The sequence below is a fragment of the Lynx rufus genome, unplaced genomic scaffold (assembly GCF_022079265.1).
Source record: "Lynx rufus isolate CCGP_SWC_20201006 ecotype Redwood Valley unplaced genomic scaffold, mLynRuf1.p SCAF_1, whole genome shotgun sequence".
Classification (NCBI taxonomy): domain Eukaryota; kingdom Metazoa; phylum Chordata; class Mammalia; order Carnivora; family Felidae; genus Lynx; species Lynx rufus.
In genome coordinates, this window is record NW_025814823.1 from 19,995,862 (window position 1) to 20,020,135 (window position 24,274).

The 24,274-nt window shown below is 36.0% G+C and overlaps 1 protein-coding gene across 2 annotated transcripts in view; it reads left to right on the forward strand.

Annotated features, from left to right (window-relative positions):
• The window catches only part of INTS6 (integrator complex subunit 6), a 104,072-nt gene that overhangs the window by 38,137 nt on the left and 41,661 nt on the right, over window positions 1-24,274 (forward strand). For both annotated transcript variants that reach the window (XM_047079255.1, XM_047079248.1), the window contains exon 5: window positions 18,484-18,667. In XM_047079255.1, the coding sequence (XP_046935211.1) occupies window positions 18,484-18,667 (184 nt within the window). The remainder of the gene's footprint in view (window positions 1-18,483; window positions 18,668-24,274) is intronic.

Consider the following 24,274-nt stretch of genomic DNA (forward strand, 5'->3'; position numbering starts at 1 on the left):
TTAGTAAACCTTTCCTCGTTAATAAAACTCTCATACTGGGAAGAAATCTAAAGATGCTGTAACAGAGTGTATTGGTTCTTTAATCCTAAGCAGCAAATCCTGGGATAGTAGATTTCTTGCATATACCTTTTTCTCAACCAGATAATTTCAGTTTTGGTATCTTTGGCTGTTCAACTGTTCATGGAAATAATCAGAAAAAGAATTGAGGGTTATAACCGTTGAAGGGTAAAACCTTAGGGAGAAAAAGGAAGTTGAAGGACTAAGTTTTGAGTCTTAGAACTATTCCTACATTTACTGGGAAGGAGGAAACTGAAATGAAACTTAAGGGCCTAATCCTAGTTATGTGGGTTTGTTGTTGTTACTATTTGTTCTGAGGAAGAACTAAGGCTGTGTTCTATTTGCGGAACGAAATTTAAGAAATACTCAGATTCACCAAAAATGTTAACATTTTATTTGAAGCTTTTTTTCATCCATATTATCTGAGCAAATCTGAGTAATTGGCATTAGAGTGGGACTTGATCCTGGAGGTGCCAGCTTTCTATTTATTAAATCACAAAGGCATTTATCATTAATTTGGTTTAGAACGTGTGCTTCTCTGCCTTTAGTACACATTTTGTGCCTCTCTGCATGTTCTGCAACAAAGCAAACAAACTGACAGGCATCCAGTTGAACCTTCAAGAATTCTGAAAATCTTCTGGCAAGTTTATTTTTTAGGGTATTGGTTCAGCTCCTGTGATTGGACAAAAGTAACAGTGGCTTTAAAAAGATGGAAAACTTTTCTCTCACATCAAAGACAGAAGTGGTTAGTGGTGTGGGAGGTAGGGTGGTTTTGCTCCAAACTGTGTCTAAGTCCTAGGTTCCTTCTCCTTTTTTGTTTTGTCTTTGCTTTTATGTGTAGAGTTGGTAACTGGTTTAACAATGTACTCTACCTAGTTCAGTGCTACAAATGAATTTCACCCTGTGGGAAGGAGTAAAGAATATGGAGGGCAGGCAGCCACCTAATGTGAGCGTGACGTAAAACTTGTATGTAGCAGCTCCAAGCAAAGTCCATCAACCAGAACTTGACCATACTTAGTGAGGCAGAACAAAGCATGTAATCTCTGCTTGGGTGGCTATGTGTCTAGCTAAAATTTGGGGGTTTTGATTAGAAGGAAGAGAGATTAGATCTTAAGAAGCAGTTAGCAGTTTCTGAAATAAGATGTATGTTAAAGAAATTAATTTTATTTTAAAAGCTTTCAAAACTACTTTCTAGTATGACAGTTTGTTCTAGGTTTATCTTGTGCATTTTTGCTCCAGACCTGGAATCCTACATTAAAGATGTAACCTAATTCTCTCTTGTTTGAAGCTTTAGTTTCCTCAGCTTTTAAGACGGGGACAATAATAACTATATCTCATGGTTGTTGTAATAATTAAGTGAGATAATAAGAGCTTAAGAAATGTTACTGTTTTTATTATTTTCTATTACAGTACAAAAAGGAGAGCTTCTAATTCTCATAGAGGCCAGAGAAGACAGGGAAGGCGACGCTGATGCTGTCAGGAAAGACAGGGTCTTAGGGGGATATAGAAATATTTAGAAACTTATCAAGACAAGAGACTAACCAGTGGGTGTGATCTCCATTAGTTAAGACTGGAGCCTAAGATTTTGTTTTGACCTTTAAAAAAACAAAAGCCCTTTTTCCTCATAGCCTTTAGCATGATCTCTAGTTACAGGTAATGTGTGTTCCTTTTGTTTACCACAGTAACCCCAGTGCCTGGCATAGAGTAGCTACTCAGTTGATATTCATACCATGAATGATTTTTACAGCACTTATAAATACCGCAAAATTTAGCATTTGATTATATATGTATATTATTTTTCTGCAGTTACTTCATAAGTGTTGCCTTATTCTTAGCTCTGCCATAGCTTGGGAACTACTACTAATTGATCCAATTTCTTTGAAATCAGGAACTTTTAATTCTCTGCAGATTTTTGCCACTTGCGCATTTTTTTTTTTTTTGTGCCACTGGATATGGTACACTGTTTGTATTGGTTTATGTTTACTTTGTTGTTGTTTTTATTGTCCTTTTTGTTTAGCCATAATTTATATGCAGTATAAGTATAGTACTTTCAAGTATAAAACATGAGTTTTGACAGAAGTAAATAAACATTGTGTCAACAACAGTTATGATGTAAAATATGTCTTATAACTCCAAAAACATTTTGTTGCGCCATGCCCCTTTGCAGTTAATTTCTGTCGTCATTTCCTGGAAACAACTGATCTGCTTTCTGTCACTGCATCTGACTGTCTATCTGTCTATCTCCGTCTATCTATCTAGTTTTACCTTTTCTAGAATGTCACGTAAGTGGACGCATGAGTATACATAGTCTGTTGGGTCTTGCTTTCTTTCACTTAGCATAATGCTGTTGAGATGCATCCACACAGCTTCCTGTGTCAGTGGTTTGTTCCTTTTTATCGTCAGGTAATAGTCCAGTGTCTAGCTATACTGCAGTTTGCTCATTCAGTCACTAGATAGAACATTTAGGTTTTTCCATTTATTTTGATCGTTGTGAATAAAGCCACTGCGTACTTGGCGTATAGGTCCTTCTGTGGACATAAGTTTTCACTTCTCTTAGGCATATACATAGGAGTATAGCTGGTGGGTGATATGCTAAGTGTATATGGAACTTTATAAGAAACTGCCAAACTGTTCACTGGGGTGGCTGTACTACTTTTGCATTCCTGCCAGTAATATACGGGAGTTCTAGTTGCTCTACATCCTTCCAACACTTGAATTTTTTCAGTCTTTTAAATTTTAGACAACATAGCGGGTGTGTAGTGGAATTTCATTTTCGTTTTAGTTTGCATTCCCTCAGGACTAATGGTGTTGAACATCTTCTCGTATATTTATATGTCATCTGTATATCTTCTTTGGTGAAGTGAGTGTTCATAACCTTTGCCCATTTTTTATTGGATTGTGTTGTTAGTACTGAATTTTAAGAATCTTTTACATATTCTCGATACATGTCCTTTATTGGATACATGTTTTTCAAATATTTCCTATTAATCTATGTCTTGCCTTTTACAGTGTCTTTTGAAGAGCAAATGTTTTAAATTAATTTTTTCTTTCATAGTTTGTGCTTTCTGTATCCTGTTACAGAAATTTTTGTCTAGCCCAGTGTTACTAAGATTTTTCCCTATATTTTCTTCAAGGAGTTTTATGGTGTAAGCTCTTACTTTCAGAGTCATGATTCATTTAGAATTTTTATGTCTCATGGGAGGAAAGTATTGAGATTTCATTTTTTGACACATCATTAGCTAATTGTGTCAGTACCATTTGTTAAAAGGATAATCCTTTCCCCATTGCGTTGTTGTGGCATCTTTGTTGAAAATCAGTTGGCCACTTGTGTCTGTTTCTGAGCTTTCTATTCTATTTTGATTTTTGTGTCTGTCTCTTGCCAGTACAACACTGTCTAGTCTATTGGTTTTATAAGTCTACAGGTCAGTTAAAGTCTCCAGCTTTTTTTTTTTTTCCCCCAAAATTGTTCTGTGTATTCCAGGTGTTTTGAATTTCCATATCATTTTAGAAGTAGCTTGATAATTTTTACAAGAAAGCCTACCACAGTTGTTTTTTAAGTAAGCTGTATGCCCACCGGAGGGCTTTAACTTAATGACCCCCAAATCAAGAGTCCCATGCTTGACTACTGACTGAGCCAGCCAGCTGCCCCACCTGCTGTAGTTTTGATTGGAATTACACTGAATCTGTAAAGTTACTTTGGAAAAAGTCGACACCTTACATTATTAGTTATTCTAATCCATGGAGATGGTATATCTCTCAGAATTTTTAAGGCTAATTTTTCTTGGCAGTGTTTGTACTTTTCATATATGTAGTTTACATATATGTAATTTTTATATATTTTGATGCTATTGTTAATTGGTCTTTTTGCTTTCAATTTCTGATTGTTGCTAGCACATAGAAATGCAGTTGATTTTTGTATTTTGACCTTGTAATCTCTGACTTTCCTAAATTCACATACCATGTAGTAGCTTTTTCTAGATTTTTTAGCATACAGAATCATGTTGTTTGTGAATATGGACAGTTTTACTTTACTTTTTCCATATCTGATTGCTTTTTATTTCCTTTTCTTGCCTAAATGTACTGGTAGAAGCAGTGAGGATGGACATCTTTGCCTTGTTCCTTATCTTGGGAGATGGGGTGGGGAGTGAAACCTTTTACCATGTAAGTGTGATGTTAACTATAGGTTTTTGGTATGTTCCTTTTATCAGATTGTGGAAGTTCTCTTTTGTTCCCAGTTTGCTGAGTTATTATTATTTTTTAATCATGAATAGGTATTGAATTTTGTCTGTTTTTAATGCATATGTTCAGATCATCATGACTTTAAATTTTATAGTGAATTATTAAAAAAATATATTTTTTAAATTTTTTAATGTTTATTTATTTTTGAGAGAGAGAGAGAGGGACAGAACACAAGTTGGGAGAGGGGCAGACAGAGAGGGACACAGAATCTGAAGCAGGCTCCAAGCTCTGAGCTGCCAGCACAGAGCCCGACGCGGGGCTCGAACTCATGAGCCATGAGATCATGACCTGAGCCGAAGTTGAATGCTTAACCGACTGAGCCACCCGGGTGCCCCTAAAAAAATTTTTTTTTTTACATTTATTTATTTTTGAGAGACAGAGACAGAGCACAAGTGGGGGAGGGGCAGAGAGAGAATGAGACACAGAACCCGAAGCAGGCTCCAGGCTCTGAGCTGTCAGCCCCGATGTGGGGCTGGAACTCACAAACCATGAGATCATGAGCTGAGCCGAAGACGCCCAAGACTGAGCCACCCAGGGGCCCCGTGAGTTATTAATTTTTGCTGTAAACCAACATTGTTTATGTGTATGTATATATGTGTCTGAGTGTAACCTTGTTATATATTGTAAAGATTAGAAAGCTGATACACAAAAGTTGTGATGTAAGTAAGCAAACACAGGAACCCAGAAAGCAGCATTCTGAATTATTTGCTATAAAGTCAGACAGAAAAACAGATTTTAGTAAGGTGACAGTATATGGCACAGTGTAAACATTAGATGGGAATCCAATAAATAACAAAGATATAGCAAAATGGGAGATTGTGGGTTTAAATCTTGTTTTTTCCTAAACCTGCAGTAACTTGGACACATGTATCCATCTCTTTGTATCAGGGTTTCCTTACCCTCCTCCCACCTCCAAATGATAATTCCATATTTCTTTGATTCTAAGAAACATTGTCTACCCATTCCCTACCCTCTTCAGCTTTTCTGAAATCAGGAGAAATGTGTTGGCTTTTTCAGCAGGGAGGTAACAAGTGATGGACTCGTATCTGGTCATGCCTACCTCAGTGCATGTTTTAGGCATAGGTGTGGGTCATTGAGGTCTCATTCAGGCTGAACTGTTTGCTTATTTGCTTTGCTAGCACCTCATGTCATGTGAAATTTAAAAAAAAATTTTTTTTAATGTTTATTTTTTTTTTTAATTTTTTTTTTTCAACGTTTATTTATTTTTGGGACAGAGAGAGACAGAGCATGAACGGGGGAGGGGCAGAGAGAGAGGGAGACACAGAATCGGAAACAGGCTCCAGGCTCTGAGCCATCAGCCCAGAGCCCGACGCGGGGCTCGAACTCGCGGACCGCGAGATCGTGACCTGGCTGAAGTCGGACGCTTAACCGACTGCGCCACCCAGGCGCCCCTTAATGTTTATTTTTGAGAGAGACAGAGTATGAGTGGGGGAGGGGCAGAGAGAGAAGGAGGTACAGAATCTGAAGCAGGCTCCAGGCTCTGAGCTGTCAGCACCTAGGTGAATTTTTTATATTCTACTTAAAAGAGTTAAAATGTTTCAGTTTAACATGAACGTTTGGCTAATATATTTACAGAAGAGCTACTAAAGGAAGGTAAGATTTCCTTCCCATTCTCATTTTCTTTTCATAAAGTCTTAATTTGCATTAAAAAATTAAATTTTTAAATGTTTATTTATTTTTGAGAGAGAGAGAGTACGCAGAGGAGGGGCAGAGAGAGAGAGGCAGACAGAGGATCCAAAGCAGGTTCGCACTGACTGCAGAGAGCCCGATGTGGGGCTCAAACTCACAAACCGTGAGATCATGACCTGAGCCGAAGTCGGACGCTTAACCGACTGAGCCACCCAGGTGCTCTAATTACTTGCATTTTTAATTGTGTTTATTCACATATATCCAGAGTTTTAAAAACTTTTACTGTGGAGCTTTCAAACATATATACAAATAAGGAAAATAAAATAATAAACATCAAGAACCCTTACCCAGCTTCAATTGTTACACAGATTTTGTTGGTCTTGTTTTTATCTGTTCTGCTCCTACCCGCCCCCCATACACATTTTTGGTGGGAATATTTTAAAGCAAATTCCAAACACTATCATTTCATTCATAAAAACTTCTGTATGTCTCTTTTAACATCTAAGGACAGCAAAATGTATCTGTCTGTATACATCAGCAATGTTCCATACTCCAAATGAAACTTAAATATATTTTGACATTTTGTTAAATTTAAATTTAATCTTTTTTTTTTTTTAAGTAAACTCTAGTCCAATGTGGGGCTTGAACTCCCGGCCCTAAGATCAAGAGTCACATGGCTCTACCCACTGAGCCATCCAGGGGCCCTTAAATTTAATTTTAAGTTTTAAATAATGAAGTTAAATTACTTTTAATTAATTTATAGCTTACCAAAAATTATAAGGGGTCCAATCAATAATAGAGTCTAATATCTAGTCTATATCCCAGTTTCCCTAATTGTCTCACAAATGTTGACAGTTATTTGAATCAGAATCCAAACACAGTTCATATATTACATCTGATTGTTATGTATTTTTAATGAGAAGTTTCACAGAAGTTTAACAGAAATTTGGCTTCCTAATTCCTGCTTAAAAATTTTTAGAGAACTTATTGCCGTATGGTGAATTAACACTGAAGTGAGAAAAAACATGATCCATGGAATAGGCATGCAATAAATAGGTGAGGCAAAGAAAGGCAGTTAGAATTGCAGACTTCTGAAAGTAAAACTTTCCCTGATTATGAAGAACTGTTACTGAGAAATCAAACATTTGGCCAAAGTCAACTTTTTAAAGAGAGGCATTGTATCATCTCGTAACTTATAATTGAAATGGAGATAATAATCAAATGGAAATGCAGATGAAACACTGGTAGTCTTTGAATTAATACTCTTCAACTAAAGGTTAAACTAAAGGTTAAACTGAAGGAGCTAAACAGGCTATAAAAAACGACTGATGTTCTGCTTAATTTCTAAAAGTCAAAAGGGATTCAGAAGAACCTCTAGACCCAGGATGGAGAAGACACAGACTCAAACTATATGATCCTGAAACTCAAACTTAGTGGTATTGGAAGAAGAAAGGGTCATGGAGCTGTATAGATAATTGTGTGCTGTTGTTGGGGGAAATTTTTATACACATTTAATGTTAACTTTTGCGGAACCAAAGAAATATGTTAAATTGATGATAGGCCTTAGAATCATAAGTTATAAGTAATAGGTGTGTTGGAGGACTGAATGAGATGATTTAAGCAGGAGATTTAATTGAAAATCTGGTACAGAGTTTAGCAAGTGATGAATTGTCAGGCTGTTAACTTCCTGTGTGACTTGGGGCAGCATTTGGTATGAACAAGATGTCTTTAAATTTTTTTTTCTGCTTCTTGAAAAGTTTATTATTTTTAGGGGGTACAGTCTGTTTCCAGAAGATAAGGATATACATAACTTAGTGTAGAAAGTTTTTTGAAAACTTTTCATACTTGAAGTATTAGGTGTTCTCAGTTACCTAGAAAATAATGACCCTCATAATGATTCAGAAAGCTTTTACTATTTTTTAAGGTTTCTTTACCAACATGCTTTTAAATTAAACTTCTGACCTAATACTTTATAATTGATTATAGTTTTAATGTTGAATTCTTTATAATTTGAGACAGTATTTAACAGTTTTGAGTAGTTTTATGTTATTGTACATCTTTTAAGAAAAATATTCTTTTCTGGTTGTGTGTGTATTTGAAATTTAGTTTTGTAGTTTGACAAAATTATGCTTTATATATTAAGTACTCTGGTCATTTTGAGCATCTTAAATCATCACTTTAATAGCAGAGGTAGAGAAAGTGTCATGGCCTTAGGACATAACATATTGTATATTTTTTCATCTATAATTGTTTTTTATATCAGTCTCTTGCTTTTTTTTTGCTTTCATTAACTTGTTTCTTCCTCTCATTCCTATTCCTTTTGCCATCAGTCACCCTGGTGCTTTTCTTAAACTATTACATTAGCTTCCTAATTTTTTATTTTTTTCAATCTGTCATACCATGGCAGTAATTATTCTAAAGCACACCACTTGAGTGCATTATTCTATTGTTCAAAATGTTTTATTGCTTTCTATCGTCTACTAGATTAGGACCCTTCACAGTTTAGCCAGTCGCCTTACTTATCCATACATCATTTATTCATTCAGCCATATTTATTGAGTTTCTTCTATGAACCAGACACTGTGCTAGGTTCTGAGGATCACATGATGAGTAAAAAACAAGCAGGAGCTCTGCCCTCCCCCCCGACCCCCCATTGGTCTAGTTGAGAAGACAAACATTAATAAAAATATCGCACAGATAAAAGTAAAATTGCAAGAATATATCCTGCAAAGAAGAGAAGAATGTGCCATAAGAGCTTACAATAAGGGCACACTAGTTCTAGTCAAGGAGGTCATGGAAAGTTAAGATATGAAGAGGTGAGTAAGATTTACTTCGCAAAAAGTGGGAAAGGTGATCATATCAGGTGGGGGGACTGTACAAAGACTCTTTTCCCAAAGGGAATATGTTTTGAGAACAAGGCTAGAAAAGACTAATGTGACTTAGAGCGTTAAAGAAAAGGGATCATTGTATAAAATGGAAAAGAAGCTTGGGCTTGACCACATAAGGGGCTTTGAAGCAATGGCAAGTAATGTTATTACAGTATAAAAGCAATAGGAGGCCATCCAAGGGTTTTATTTGGAGGTACTCGGTGGAGGCGAGGAAGACAAATGGATGTTGGAAGACCATTTAGGCTTTGTTGCATCAGTTCTGCCAATAGCTTGGCCAAGGAACTTGGTGATGGTGGAAGAGATAGAAAGAAGCAGTCATTTTCAGAGGTAGTTAGAAGGTTAAATCAACCAAATTTGCTTACACATAGTACATTTGAAGATGTAAGGAAGAGGGAATTGACTCCTTGCAATATTGGAGAGATTATGGTACCATTCATTGAGCTAGGAAATGTTGAAAGAGTATCATTTTGGGTGGAGGAAAATCACGAGTTCAGTTTTGAACATGTTGAGTTCCCCATTCAAGGGGAAGGTGGTTAAGTAGACAGAAGAATATTTGGTGCTCAGAAGAAAGATCTAGGCTGGGCATCTGAAAATGTTTAATATTATCAGAGTATAGATAGTAAACGAAGCTGTGGGTAGGTGGATTGAGGGTTTAGAGTATAAATTGGCCAAGGCTTAAAACTAAGCCTTGAGGATCTGTTGCATTTAATGGTATTGGAGGTTTAGTCTGGGTTGTGGGTGAGGGAGGAAGACGGAAGAACAGCCAGAGGAGGAAAACCAGGAGAATATTCTAGCATGAAAGGGAAAGGAAGAGTGTCTTTCTAAAGAGTTGTAAATAGTTTTTTGAATGCTGGTGGGGGGAAGCTAAATGTGAAAACTCTCCACTAGATTTAATGGCACCATTATCTATTTCTGTGTAACAAATCATCATACATTTTAGAGGCTTGAAACAACAGTTTATTATTCTCAAGATTCTGTGGGTTGACTTCATTCAGCTGGGTGCGTAACTGGGGCTGGAACACTGAAGATGGTGTTTTCCTAAGTCTGGGGCCTTGGTTCTCGCTGTTGCCTGGGCACTTTGCTGCTTGTCCCTGTGGCTTCTATCTCCACGTGATGTCTCATTAGTCAGTGGTCTAGTTCAAGCTTCTTCATGTGGTGGCTGGCTCCCGAGAGGGTGATAGTGAAACTGTGAGGCCTGTTAAGACTCAGGACTGGCACGCTTTCCACACTTGTCATTTACCACAATGACCAAAAAAAAGAAAAAGATCATGGGTGACTTAGTGTGAGAATTGTTTTAGTGGACTGAAGAGACTAGGGAATGACTAGCAGTTGAAGAAAAAGTTCTTTTTATTCCTTTATATTTCCTCTAAACTTGACCCAAAATCGTCTCTAATTTCCTGAATGTTTCTGGTTTCTTCCCCCACGTGCTCACTTTCCCTGAATGTTGTTCCTGTCTCCCCCATATTAAAACCTTACTCATTCTTAAAGGCTTTCTTAAAATCTTCAGTTTCTCTCCCTTGTACTTTACTCTTGGAGTGTGAGATCAAAAAATTTTGCAAGAAATGATACATGGTCACGGTCTTTGTATTTCTGAATAAGGCAAGAATTTGGTGGTTATATTCTGTGTAGGCCTCAGTGAAGTATGTCCATATGTAAATTCTCATTATGAGTATTGTACACTAAGTTAGGTGGAGTACTTCTTATGTCTTCAACATATGGGATGGTTGTTTCTCCATCCCCTGCTGTAGGTGCCACACAGGTTTTGCAGCTCATGTCTTTGTGTCCTTTCTGTGTGAGCACATACAAGGGTCATAGAGATTAAGTACATACATGGCAAGAGAATCATCTTTCCAGCCTTGGAGGTGAGACTCCTTGGCTCTGTGACCCACCACAAACATTATCATAGAGTCTGTGTTGTGTGTCTTCATCTCCATCCATAAGTGCGTTGCGGTGGGGGGGAGTACAGGTCTTCCTATTGGCAGGACTCGGAGGTGCTCAGGTTCTCATTGCTGCCCTCACTCTGCCCCCCTTATTCTTGTGCTTTTCCTTAGGCTGTAGGACCTCATTGATTTCACTGGACAAGTACTATGATGGGGGGTGGGGGACACAGAAAAGAATAAGATCCCTGACCCTGCCCTCTCTCAAACTGGTGAGATTGGTAAATAGGTTATTAAAACATAAGGTGGGAAGTATTATTAAAGGACATATTATTTGAATTACTTCAGTAACAGGACCAGGCGGCAGAATATCTAAGTAAGTGCAAGGGGAAACCACCTAAGTGTTGGTACAGATTCGTCAGTCTCGGCTCTCGTAGTCAGCTCTGGTGTGGTCCTCATCCAGGAGCCAGTTAGGCTGTGTGCCGGGAAGATCTGCTTGATTCCTGAATTAAAGATGTTTTAACAATAAATGTTTTATCTTCTTTTACTGTTTGTTAACTTTTATTTTTTACATTCTGCACGTTTAAAGAATAAGTAGTAATGTGTAAGAATTCTGGTTATCTGAGGTTTTATAGTAGTTTTTCTTAAGGTGAGCCAGCTAAAATGTCTCAAATATTATTTGGCTTTGGTATAGTTCTTATTAAATCTTGACACAGTGCCATGCTTTAGTAGGTGCTCAGTGCGAAGTTAAGCCTTAGTCCATTCTTAGCACAGTCACAAATAATTACGGTCTGACCTGTGATCAAACACAAAACAATTGAATAAAGGACAAATTGTACTTTTATAACGAAGTTTGAGCAGGACTAATGATGAACTATCACCTACCTAATCTGCCTTTTACTTTTATTTTTTTAACTTTTTTTTTTTGGTGAGTTTACTTATTTGAGGGGAAGGGGTGGAGAGAGAGGGAACCTCAAGCAGGCTCCTCACAGTCAGCACAGAGCCCGATATGGGACTTGAACTCACGAACTGTGAGATCATGACCTGAGCTGAAGTCAAGAATTGGATGCCTAGCCGACTGAGCCACCCAGGTGCCCCTGCCCTTGGCTTTTTATATCTATGGAGAAATAAATTGTGTTCTTTTTAAATAAGAAGTTCAGGAACGATTCAGAGGTGAAAAGGCAGGCAAGGCAGGAAGATAGATCTCCAAAGGAAAGAGGGGAAATAGAGCAGTCTTCCTAAATTTAAGTTGGAGTTCTGTTTTCTTTTCTGTCAGCTACCAAGATAATTACAAAAATGTCTGTAATGGTGGTATCAGTGAAATGAATCATTTAAAATAATATAGAAAACCTCAATTGTATACAAGTAAAAATAAAACTTTGTTAGTATAAACAATAATTTTCTTTGTTAGTCCATTAGACTGAAATTTGCCAAGTATAATTTTATGAAGACCCTAATAAAGACCAATACCATGATTATGGAAAAATTATTGTATTGTTAAATTGAGCATGATTTATCCAATTCTTAAAACTTGCAGTCCTTAGATGCTCTCAACTTGATTATACAGCACGGATTATTTGAGTATGTATTCTCCAAGCTGATTTCTCTTGACATGGAATTTTATATTACAACTTCTCTCTACAGCAGGGATAGTAATAGTACCTACCGTGTTGTTTTGTTATAAATATTATATGAAAAGCCCATAGAATGGTGTTTGGCACATAGTAAGTGCTCAATATGCTAGCTATTAATTATTGTGTATTTTTATTGTTATTCTCATGTATTTGAGAATTGGGAGAGAACAGCAAAAGGGAGAGAGTATATTGCTATCTCTCTCCATTGGATAAAAGAGTAACTAGGGGAAAAGCATAGGACGCTTTGTAAAAACAATATAAATTGTTTATAAGATATACTGATTAGTGGCTTAAATTCACTAGATTTTTAAATGGATGCTTCAAATTTTTTTTCTAAAAGTACTTATTTTCATAATTAAAGTTTTTTTCCATTTAGTTAGTTTTTTTAAATATGGATATTTCAACACTTGATTTTTATTTTTTTCCTATTCTGTGATAATGGGACTACTTATTCAATTTTTAATTTAAATTCTAGTTAGTTAGCTATGGTGCAATATTGGTTTCAGGAGAATTCAGTGATTCATCACTTACAACACCCAGTGCTCATTACAAGTGGCCTCCTTAATACTTATCTCACCCATCCCCCAACCACCCCCTCTATCAACCCTCAGTTTGTGAGCTTCTTATGGTTTGTTTCTCTCTCTCTCTCACCCCTCTTCTATGTTCATCTGTTTTGTTTCTTAAACTCCACATATGAGTGAAATCATATGGTATTTGACTTTTTCTGACTAATATTGTTTACCATCATACACTCTAGCTCCATCCACGTCATTGCAAATGGCAAGATTTCATTCTTTTTGATGGCTGAGTAATATTCCATTGTATAGATATAACACATCTTCCTTATCCATTCATCACTCGATGACACTTGGGCTCTTTCCATAGTTTGGCTATTGTTGATAATGTCAACACTTGATTTTTAAAAATGTAGATTATGGTTTCCATAATTATTATTGATTATGATTCAATAATGATGTGTTCTCTCTCAAAATAAAAATCTTAAAAAAATTTTAAAAATTTAGTGAATGAAAGAACATTGTACTCAGTGTTAACTTTCTTCCCTCTTCCTCATCCCCACCCCATCATGAATTTTGTCTGTAGCTTTTTTTTTTTTTTTTTAAATTTTTTTTTTTCAACGTTTATTTATTTTTGGGACAGAGAGAGACAGAGCATGAACGGGGGAGGGGCAGAGAGAGAGGGAGACACAGAATCGGAAACAGGCTCCAGGCTCTGAGCCATCAGCCCAGAGCCCGACGCGGGGCTCGAACTCACGGACCGCGAGATCGTGACCTGGCTGAAGTCGGACGCTTAACCGACTGCGCCACCCAGGCGCCCCAATGTCTGTAGCTTTTTAGTTCATTTTTATTTCTTTTGCTACATGCACATGTTAAACATATGTAAAAAAGGCGAAGTACTTGTTTAACAGTGCATACAAATGCTTTTCTATGTATGCCATTTTGCATCTTGCTTTCTTTTCATCTGATACTGTTTTGATTCACAAATAGACTCACACTTGTAGTGTCGCCCAATGTAAGAACAAGATGGTATTTTGGAACAGCAGAGAAAAGATGTTCTTTTCAGTAGCATGTCATTTGGATATCCATTTGAGAAAAAAAAAATCCACCTTCATTTCTACCTTATATAACAAACTCAATTCCAGGTGTATTTCAGGTGTCAATGTAAGTGGTAAAATAATAAAGCTTTTAGGAAATAGAAGAACATTTTCATGATCTTTGAGGGCACAACAAGTGCTAACTATGGAAGAAAAATAAGATATTAAGATATAACTTAATAAAAATAAGATCTTATAATAAATTTATAAAAAGCTACCACTAGAATAGTAAAAGAAGTCACAAAGTGGGAGAAGATCTTTACAATATGTATATCTAACAAGGAACTCATTCAGAATATATTAATAATTTTTCAAATCAATAAAAAAAGGCAGGTAACTCAATTTTTAAAAAGTAGACAGAAGACATTAACAGGCACTTCACAAAAGAGCACCTTTGCTCCTAGGTATATACCAACAGAAATGCATACTTAATGTTTTTCATAAATACATGCTTTTTTTTTTTTTTTTAAATTTTTTTTTTCAACGTTTATTTATTTTTGGGACAGAGCGAGACAGAGCATGAACGGGGGAGGGGCAGAGAGAGAGGGAGACACAGAATCGGAAACAGGCTCCAGGCTCTGAGCCATCAGCCCAGAGCCTGATGCGGGGCTCGAACTCCCGGACCGCGAGATCGTGACCTGGCTGAAGTCGGAGGCTTAACCGACTGCGCCACCCAGGCGCCCCAATAAATACATGCTTTAATTTCATAGTTGTACTGTTTATAATATACCCAAACTAGAAACAACCTAAGTGCTTATCAACAAAAAAGTAGATAAATTCCAGTACATATTCTCTCTCTATCCCTCTTTCCTTCTGTCTCTCTCTCGGACTCACACACTATATGGCAGTGGGAATGAATGATCTACACTTATATGCAGCAGTATGAATCTCACCCCCATAATATTGAATGGAAGGAGCTATAAACCAGAGAGACCATATTCTATAATTCCATTTATATAAAGTTCAAAATCAAGAAAAACTGATCAATGGGAGAGGGATAATGACTGGAGGAGGCATAAATTAGTAAGGTTCTGTTTCTTGATATAAATGCTAATTACACAAGGACATTCAACTTGTGAAAATATATCAAGCTGTCCATACATGATTTATGTTATTTTACGTATGCATGCATGAATTGTATGTATTTTATATTAAAAAATATTGTTTTGAGATCTATTCATATTGGATCTTAGAGGTCTCATTTATTCATTTCAACTCTGGTTTATAAACAGACCACAGTTTATTTATTGATTCCTTTACTGGACTTCTAGGTTGTTTCCTGTTTTCCTGTTTCAAATAATGTTGTAGACAGTATTCTTTTACATGGCTTCTTGTAAAAATATATGAGAGTTTCTCTAAGACGTATAACTAGAAGTGGGATTAGTGGGTCCTAGTGTAAGCTCAACTTTAGCTTACCAGATATTATCAAATTATTTTGCAAAATGATTGTATGTAGGAGTGATGGAAAGTTCCCATTGCTGTATATACTTGTCATCACTTTTGTCAGCCTTTAAAATTTTGCTAATACGATGGGTGTGAAATGGTATCTCCTCAGTATTGTAATTTGTGTTATGTGGCCATATGGATTTTCTCAGGGTTCCCCCCCCCCCATTTTTCACTGTTGGGAAATAACCTGTTCATAATTTTGTACATTTTTTATGGTTAATTTTAACATTTTTCTTGATTTATGTGCAATTTGCCTTGATTCTCAAAGTCCATATATTGAGAGAGACCTCCATTTGTGATTTTAACACATTGCTAGAATTTCAGCTGTAGACTTTAGCTTTGGAGTAATTCAACCTTCCTAAGAATATTTTTCCTTCAGGCCCTTTGTCCTGTCCCTGTTTGCCTGCCATCGCTCCTTCCAGTTTTACTAGCACATTTCAGCTATAGGGGCTTTTTTATCCCTCTTCTTTGTTGATGAGAAAGGGTAGTTGTGATATGGGGAAGGGGAAATGATAAATAGAAAAATGAATAAAAATTTGACAAGTTTATACAATTAATATAACTATGTATAAAATATGGTTATGACCATTCTTAGTTGTTTGATTTATGTATTTGAAATAAATTCCAGATCTGGCATTCTACAAAGGCCAGTTATTTCGTTGTGTATTGTCTCCCTTGTAGATGCTTATCATTATCTGATTTGTGTGTGTGTGTGTGTGTGTGGAGGGGCAGGAAGAGAGGGAGAGAGATTATTACCTGATGAGTTTCGTGTGTATGTGTATATAGTTTGTGGTCTGTCAGTGTGCTGTCTGCTGCTTATATATGAGGTCTGTGCAGTGCTGTTATCCACTGGATTCTTGAGACAATTCCATGTATTCATGACATCCAGAGTAATTCTGTTAACAGTTCAAAACCCTCTTCCTCCAGTGCCACTTGTGCTTTGATGTTTTTGTGATCTTAGAGAGAAAATGACCAAGCACCAAATCGTTGTGCTTCCCAGGTACAGAGGTAACTGGTCTGGAGTAAAGGAGCTGATAGAAATAGGCTTTTCCTCTTTGTCTTCTTGGCAGTGTGGTAATATTAGCAAGGGCTTGGAGTTCCTGAACTGTTTTCCGAGAGTCACGGAGCCTTTGAGGTTAGGGAACCTTCATCACAGAACATCCTGGCCCAGATTTCTTCAACATTCCTTACTGCCACTGACTTCTGCTTTAAGTAGGATCAGTGCCAGAGGAAAAGCTCATGACTCCTGGCCATGGTCACAAAACCTTGGCTGATTTTGATCCTGCAGCATATTCTCTTGGCATGAACCTTTCGGAGAGAGGTGCCAGTTTAGCAGGGCTTCACTAGGAATTCTCTTCCTAGAATAGAATCTGATTTTTTTTTTTTAATGGTTTAATGTAACTCATGAAGAAACTTGAGTCTTAAGTCAGTGTAGAATGACTTAAATTCCTAATTTATCAAGATTAGAAATCTTCTTTGTTAAGAAATAGAAAGGCTGTAAACAATACAATTAGGTTCACTGTATGACCAAAGCAGTATAAACTTTGGCAGTTAATTTAGAGGTGTTGATTTAAAGTGTTTTCTGGGGGCCCCTGGGTGGCTCAGTCGGTTAAATGTCCAACTTTGGCTCAGGTCATGATCTCGTGGTTTGGGAGTTTGAGTCCCGCTCAGGTTCTGTGCTGATGGGTCAGAGCCCGGAGCCTTCTTTGAATTTTGTGTCTCCCTCTCTCTCTGCCCCTCCCCTGCTCGTACTGTCTCTCTGTCAAAAATAAAACATTAAGAAAAAATTAAAAAATTAAGTGTTTTCTGTATTTTAGAGAAAACTCTAAATAAATCCTGAGTATGCTGATCCCAGGCTTTATTTTTCTATAAATTATATAAGTAATAAAGATTTTTTTCCCTAAGCACCATGTCATTTTCACACTTAAAAAATTAATAATTCCAGTAATATTATTCCAAATTTCCCCAATTGTCTCGAAAATCTTTGCTTTTGATTGCTTCATTTTATCTATAATATTCCACCAGCTCTCCCCACTCCCCACTCTTTGCGTTTTCAGGCCATTGATTTATTGGAGAAATCAGGTCCTCCTCTGCCCTGTAGGTTGTCCCACTTGCTGGCTTTGACTTCTTGCTTCTTGGGGTGGTATTTAACTTGATCCCCTTTCCCCAGTAGTCCCTGTAAACTGGTATTTAGAATGAAAGGCTTGATTAGGTTCAGCCTAGTTTTCCCTTTCCCCTTTTCTTTCCTTTCAGTGTTATGCACTTGCTATTGGGTCACTTCTTGATACATATTCTGTCTGGTTGTCCCCATTTAGTTACTCTAAGATTAATGTGTGGATTCTCTTGGTACTCTATTACTCTTTTGGTGCTGAGGTGCCCATTAGAATTACTTCAAAGCTTTTGAAGATTCTGAAGAATCCTAGATTCTATTTTAGCAGGTCTGATGGGGTTGGGAAAACACATCTATTAAAAAACACATGGAGAAATAAAAACCCTCTACCTTTACTCAGATGTGGGAAGAATCATTATCTTTAATACATTTAACATGTAATTAGAGTGACAAAATTTACTTTTATGCAGGTGCTTTGGGGAATGTATGTTTTGTCACAAATAGAGCATAATTAAAATTATTAACTGGAGATGTTTGAGGCTGCTGTGGTGTAATAGAAAAAGCAGTGACTTGGACCCAGGTGGCCAAATCACTTACTCTCTGCAAGACATTGTTTTAATCTAGAAAACAGGAATAATAAGATATTTGTGATAGGCTTGTTTTAATGATTAAATGAAATGATTTATTTGGAAGCAGTCCAGCACTTGGTGGTCAGTTGAATGGAAATCTGGAAAGCATTACAGTAACAGATTTTTTTCAATCGAGGTCTTTAGAGTAAAAACTTAGGAGAATGAAGTAACTATGTCTCATGTGCTTATTTTAGCTGTATCTGTATAAGCTTTTGTTCTTGAGCTTGTTTTTTGAGTGATAGGAGACTCGTGATACATAGTTTTAATATACATGTAATTAATGTGGCCTTTTGAGAAAAACATCATGTGGAAATCTTACCTTTTTCCCCCCTTATTTTCAGCTTCATTTACCTCTTAATTCTCCTTTGCCTGGAAGTGAATTGACCAAGGAACCTTTTCGTTGGGATCAGAGACTCTTTGCACTAGTGTTGCGGTTGCCTGGCACCATGTCAGTAGAATCAGAACAGTTGACAGGTGTGCCTTTAGATGACTCTGCGATCACACCAATGTGTGAAGTGACAGGCGGTAAGTTTTTCTCCTGGCAGTAATCCAGTGAGTTAAGGCAGAGTTTGTCTGAATGTTTTAAAATGCACATTTCAAAAACTCCATGTTGTCGTTCAACACGCTAATGGTAGGAATTAGTAGACCTACATGGTTTTAAAAATCCATTGATGAATGTCTGCGATCTGATTTGAATGGGGTTTAATACTATTGGATCTGAAATGAGTGGTCTTTTTCTCTACCCATATAGAAAGTGCTAGTATTTGAAGTTGTTAAACTTTTTTTCTTCTCTATAAAGATTACCAGTATTTACAAGTGTGGCAGAATTATTTTCTGTGAAAAATGCAGAGAATTTTGAGAATCATCTCATCAACCATATAATGATCAATGCCTGGTTAAGTGCTGTTTTCCCTAGAGGCAAAGAGAAAGCTGGATAGCAGGTTAGAGGACCAGGTAGCGAGGTCTTACCCATCTGGTCCCTGTGTTAAGTGAACAGTAATGATACTCTTGAAAGAAAATATGTAACAGACTCAGAACTTCTGTAATGTGGAATTGGTCAGCAGGTGGGTTAAATTCATACCGATAGGTATTGAGTGTCTACTGTGTATGAAACACTATCTTATGCTTTCAGACTTCAGTAGTGAGTATGACAGGCAACGGTATTCTTGCTTTCATGGAGCATTTTAGTTCTCACCTAAGGAATTTGATACTAAAATGTCCAGGTCTGGCATACCACTATTTCACCTGTGTCAGAGGCCTGTGACATTATTAGTCTCCAGACACAGTCATAGCCAGCTGTATCAGTTTAAAGGAAAATAGGAGATTTAATTAACATTTTAGGTACCTTCCTTCAATTCTGTGGGGAGTTTGGAAATCTGCAAAATTCACAGACAAAACAGGTACCCTACACAGATATGTCAAGTAGATAATTAGGAAGTTGTTTTCACATTATTAAATGTTCTTATTTATAGAAGTACTTTCTGGTGAACTCTTATAATTCTTTCAGTTTAATTTATATTAAAAAAAAGTTATATACATACATCTTAAAGGGAAAACCTGTCTATCGAAATGTGAAAATTCACTGCTAACAATTCCTTGTGCATGAATAATATTTTTCAGTGACAGCCCCAATTGTTCTATGGGTAGATTCACATTTGTATTCAGAAAAGTTTAGTTTTTAGCCTTGAACTGACTTACTTGCTAAAATCCTGATCTATCTATCTATCTATCTCTATACATAGATAGGTAGATAGATAATATAATTTTTTTTTTAGTTCTAGTTTTTAATTAACAGATTGAAGTCCTTGAAGCTGTAATTAACACTTTTGCATTGGAAAATTTTTTACTATATATTATTTACTCAGAATTAGGATAAAGTTATGGGACTATATGTACTGTAACTTTGGTCTTCTAGAATCAAGAATATTCAGAGTGTGAAATGAAGTGAGTGGTATAAGCAGAGAGGGTCTGCAGTGAACCTGAGAGATCATGTAGTGGTTAATATGTAGTGCCTTTGGCAGTAATGTACTAAAGCTATTCTGCTTATTCTTTGAAAGGAACATCTCCAGATGAAGTCACCCTTGGTAATATCTTTCAATGACCCAGAAACCTTGGTCAGGAAAAGCTTCCCCAAATACATATCCTGAATGTCTCCTGATGTAGTGGTTTATTTGCCTCTTTTCATGCTCTTGCTATAGCAATAATGAGAAGCTGCTCAAATGCCACTCACCTTTTCATAGATCTGAATAATACGTATTCCTTTTTTATTATTTTAAAACGAAAGTTTTACTAACAAAAGTTTTGAGGATAAGGCACTAGAAAAGTAGAAAACAGAAAAGTTAAACCCACTAGTATTGCACTATCCAGATATATAATCACTACTAACAATTCCTGTGCATTTTTAAACTTAATGGTAAGAGTAGTGTATGTTCATTTATTTTGCCTTCATAGAATAATTCTTGTTTACTAAGGAAAAGTTGGAAAGAAATGTGCCTGTGTTGCCAAAATCATTAGTATTTTGTTATGTTTTCTATGTGTACTTTAAAAAAATTATATAATTGTCATTGTAAGCAATTTTCTTTTATTATCAGCTAATGAATGAGTATCCACTCTATATAACTGTTCTTGGTGCTGGAAATACAGCAGGAACAATAATAAGCAAAGGCTACTTTTTTGGACTGTGTGATAGATAAAATCATAAAATGAATAAACACTATTGGAGAGTGCTACTTACTGTGAAGAAAATGTAGGGTAAGGGTGTAGAGAATAACTTGAGGCAGAGAATGAGTGTTCTTAGAAGGTCTTTTGAGGAGGTGACTTTTTTTTTTAAGCCATAAACCTAAAAGATACGCTTACCCCTCCTAGTTTGAATCAATTTAATATATTAGTTATCCTCAGATTATTATACTTGTTTAAAGAAATAAAACATTTATTTATTTTTTTAAGAGATTTTTTTTTTTTTAACGCTTATTTATTGTTGAGAGACCGAGAGACACGGAGCATGAGCAGGGGAGGGGCAGAGAGAGGGGGAGACACAGAATCCGAAGCAGGCTCCAGGCTCCGAGCTGTCAGCGCAGAGCCCGACGCGGGGCTCGAACTCACGACCTGTGAGATCATGACCTGAGCTGAAGTCAGTTGCCCAACCAACTGAGCCACCCAGGTGCCCCAACAACATTTATTTTATAAATTACATTTGTATATCTCTAACCTTAAAGGTAAAGCCGCTTGTTTTAATAGGGATTAAATCAATCTTAGTTGTGTCTTAAAAATATTAATCTCTCTAAAAGTATTGTTACAGCATGTTCACTGAATCTTTATTGAGGAAGAACTGACCTACAGCGTATTAGTTTCAAGTATATAGAATAATGATTGGATATTTTATATATCGTAAAATGATCCCTCACAGTAAGTCTACTTAACATTCGAGCAAAGATCTGAATAATGGAGTAAACCATACAGAGAGATGTAGTAAGGGAAGGAACACACTCTGTATTCTGGTGAGCGGCAGGAAGGCTGATGTGAAGTAGAGAGTAAACAGGTGGGTTTAGGGCAGTAGGCAAAGGACAAATATCGAATAACCTTTTAGGCTATAATAAATATTGTTTATTTCCAAATATGACGAGAAGCACTGGGGGCTTTTTATATAGGAGGTGACATCTGATTTCTTTATCTGAAAGATCACTTCAGCTGTTGGATGAGAATATAGCGTAAAGTGGCAAGAATAGAAACAGAGAGGCTGGTTAAGAGATGACAGTACTTTGGTCTAAAGTGCTGGGTTTGTGGGTGGTGAGAGGTGGTCTGATGCAAAGGGGAACTAAGGATGAAGGCAGTGAGGGAAGAATGAATCAAGGATGACCTGAATATTGGAGGTAAATGGCTATGACATGGACTGAGGTGGCACACCAGGGAGAAGCAGGTTTGGAGGCGGTACAGGGCTATCAAGTCAAAAAATGCTCAATGGAGATGATGGTAGAAGCATTTTACAAAAATTGTGTAAGATTGTAGAGTAAATCAGTTTAACTTTCTTAGCCTCTACAAGGACTGTTGCTCAACTTACTGGAAATATTCTTTTTATCTCTTTTCCATTTGACTAAAATGCTGGTATAGTAGGCTTCTGTGGGAGAATATTTTTTTTCACTTTTGCCTTTAGACTCACTTTATTTAGTTTGATGTTTTTGTGGACTCTACACAACAATAAGTGAGCCAGCTTCTTGACTGTGAGGTGTTTGCTTGTCTCACAAACATAAGCAGTGATCCTAGAAACTTATTGCTTCAATACAAAGGGTTGTACAGTACAAGAGATGAGTTTTGATCTAGAGAATAAAAGAAATATTACATAGGATATAGGCTTACTTTGTAAAGATGCCAAAATTTCCTATTTCCTCTTTGACTTTCAAAGGAATTAATGGATTTTTATTACTTGCCAGGAAACTTAAGTTTATTAGCTTTTTCTTTAATTTTAATAAAGTATCTTTGTAATTCTATTTTATACTAAGATTATAACTCATTTACTCATATTTTTCTAATCAACCGATGATGACACAGGTTAGAAGAACAGAGAGAGTTGCTACAATTACACTTTAGAAACTTTTGTTTTTTTTTATGACTTCTTAGGAATATGCTTAAATTTAATGAAATAAGATATTCAGCCTTTATATAATCTTCTAAATACTTTGTGTATTAAGATGATCAGCCTTTCTATATATTGCTTTATATATGTTTGACTCAAAAATATTTTAATCTGCCAATTCTTTCAAATAAGTGTGGTTCCATTTAGGCATTCTTTTTAAAATACTAATTTCAAATTAACATCATGATTTCCAGGGAAAAGAGTATACCCAGATTAAAGTTTCTAATAACCTGTAAGGGTGTGACTCTTGGCTCTACTGCTGTTATTAATTTGGATAAATTAACCTCTCTGTGCTTTAGTTTTCTCACTTATAAAATGAAGAAAGTAACCCATACAGTTGTGGTTAGGATTAAAAAAATTAATATGATAAAGTAAGTAGAATAGTGCCAGGCATGTAGACACTCAGTAATTGGTAGGTATTTTTATGATTACGACTATTATTATTGCATACAGGTAAGTTGTTTGTTATATGATACTTGTTTTTCTAAGTAGAGCTGACTCTGAGGATTTGAATCCTACTACTGCCTAATGTTTTCTTTTCTGAGTAGCCTTTCGCAAATCACATGTTAAGTATAAAGTGATATGAGTAATTTGATAGGTCAAATATAATCATATAACTGTATTTGGAAATAATTGATGGAATCAGAAAAAAGAGTAGGACTGTTTTCATAGTGAGCTTATTGCAGATAACATTGTAAGATGTTTGAAGGTTTTCAGCATTGGTTTGGATCAACACCTATGAGAGAAATATGATACAAGTTACATATGTAATCATAAATATTATAGTGGTCACTTAAAAGGTGAAATTAATTTTAATATCTTTTAAGTCAATAAATAAAAATATTTCAACATGAAAATGATATTTAAAAATTATTGAAATAGTTTACATTTTTCCTATTAACTTTACAAAATCAGGTGTATATTTTATGGTTAGTATACATCTAAATTTGGACTAGTCATATTTCAAGTTCTCAGTGGCCATATGTGGCTGATGATTACAGTATGGGATAACACAGCTCTAGATATATTTATTGAAAATCCCTGTTTAAGAGATCTTTTCACTAGTATTTTGTCTTAACCACTAGCATTTTAAATGCTTTGTACTAAAAATCCTATAGGTTAAAATATACAAAAGGGAAATTCATTGAAGATAGGTTAATTCCCAACTACGCAAACCAGATGAAATTCAGAAAAGCCCATGCTACCATCTGTTTGTTAAAGTGCAAATGTTTAAAATATGCAATAATTTCCATCAGACCAATTAAATAATTATTGATTATCTGCCATGTGCTTAGCATTAATCTTAGTGATAATATTTTTGTTGAGCAGGAGTAAGATTTTGAAGGTTAGTTATGAGATGTTGTGTATGTGTATGAAAGATAAATAGGTAACAGTTGGGAGATAATTTTATAAATGCATTTTAAGTTATATCTTATATAATATGCATATATACTACATATATAAGTATATAATGCGATTTTTTTCATTGTTGTTTGTTCAGA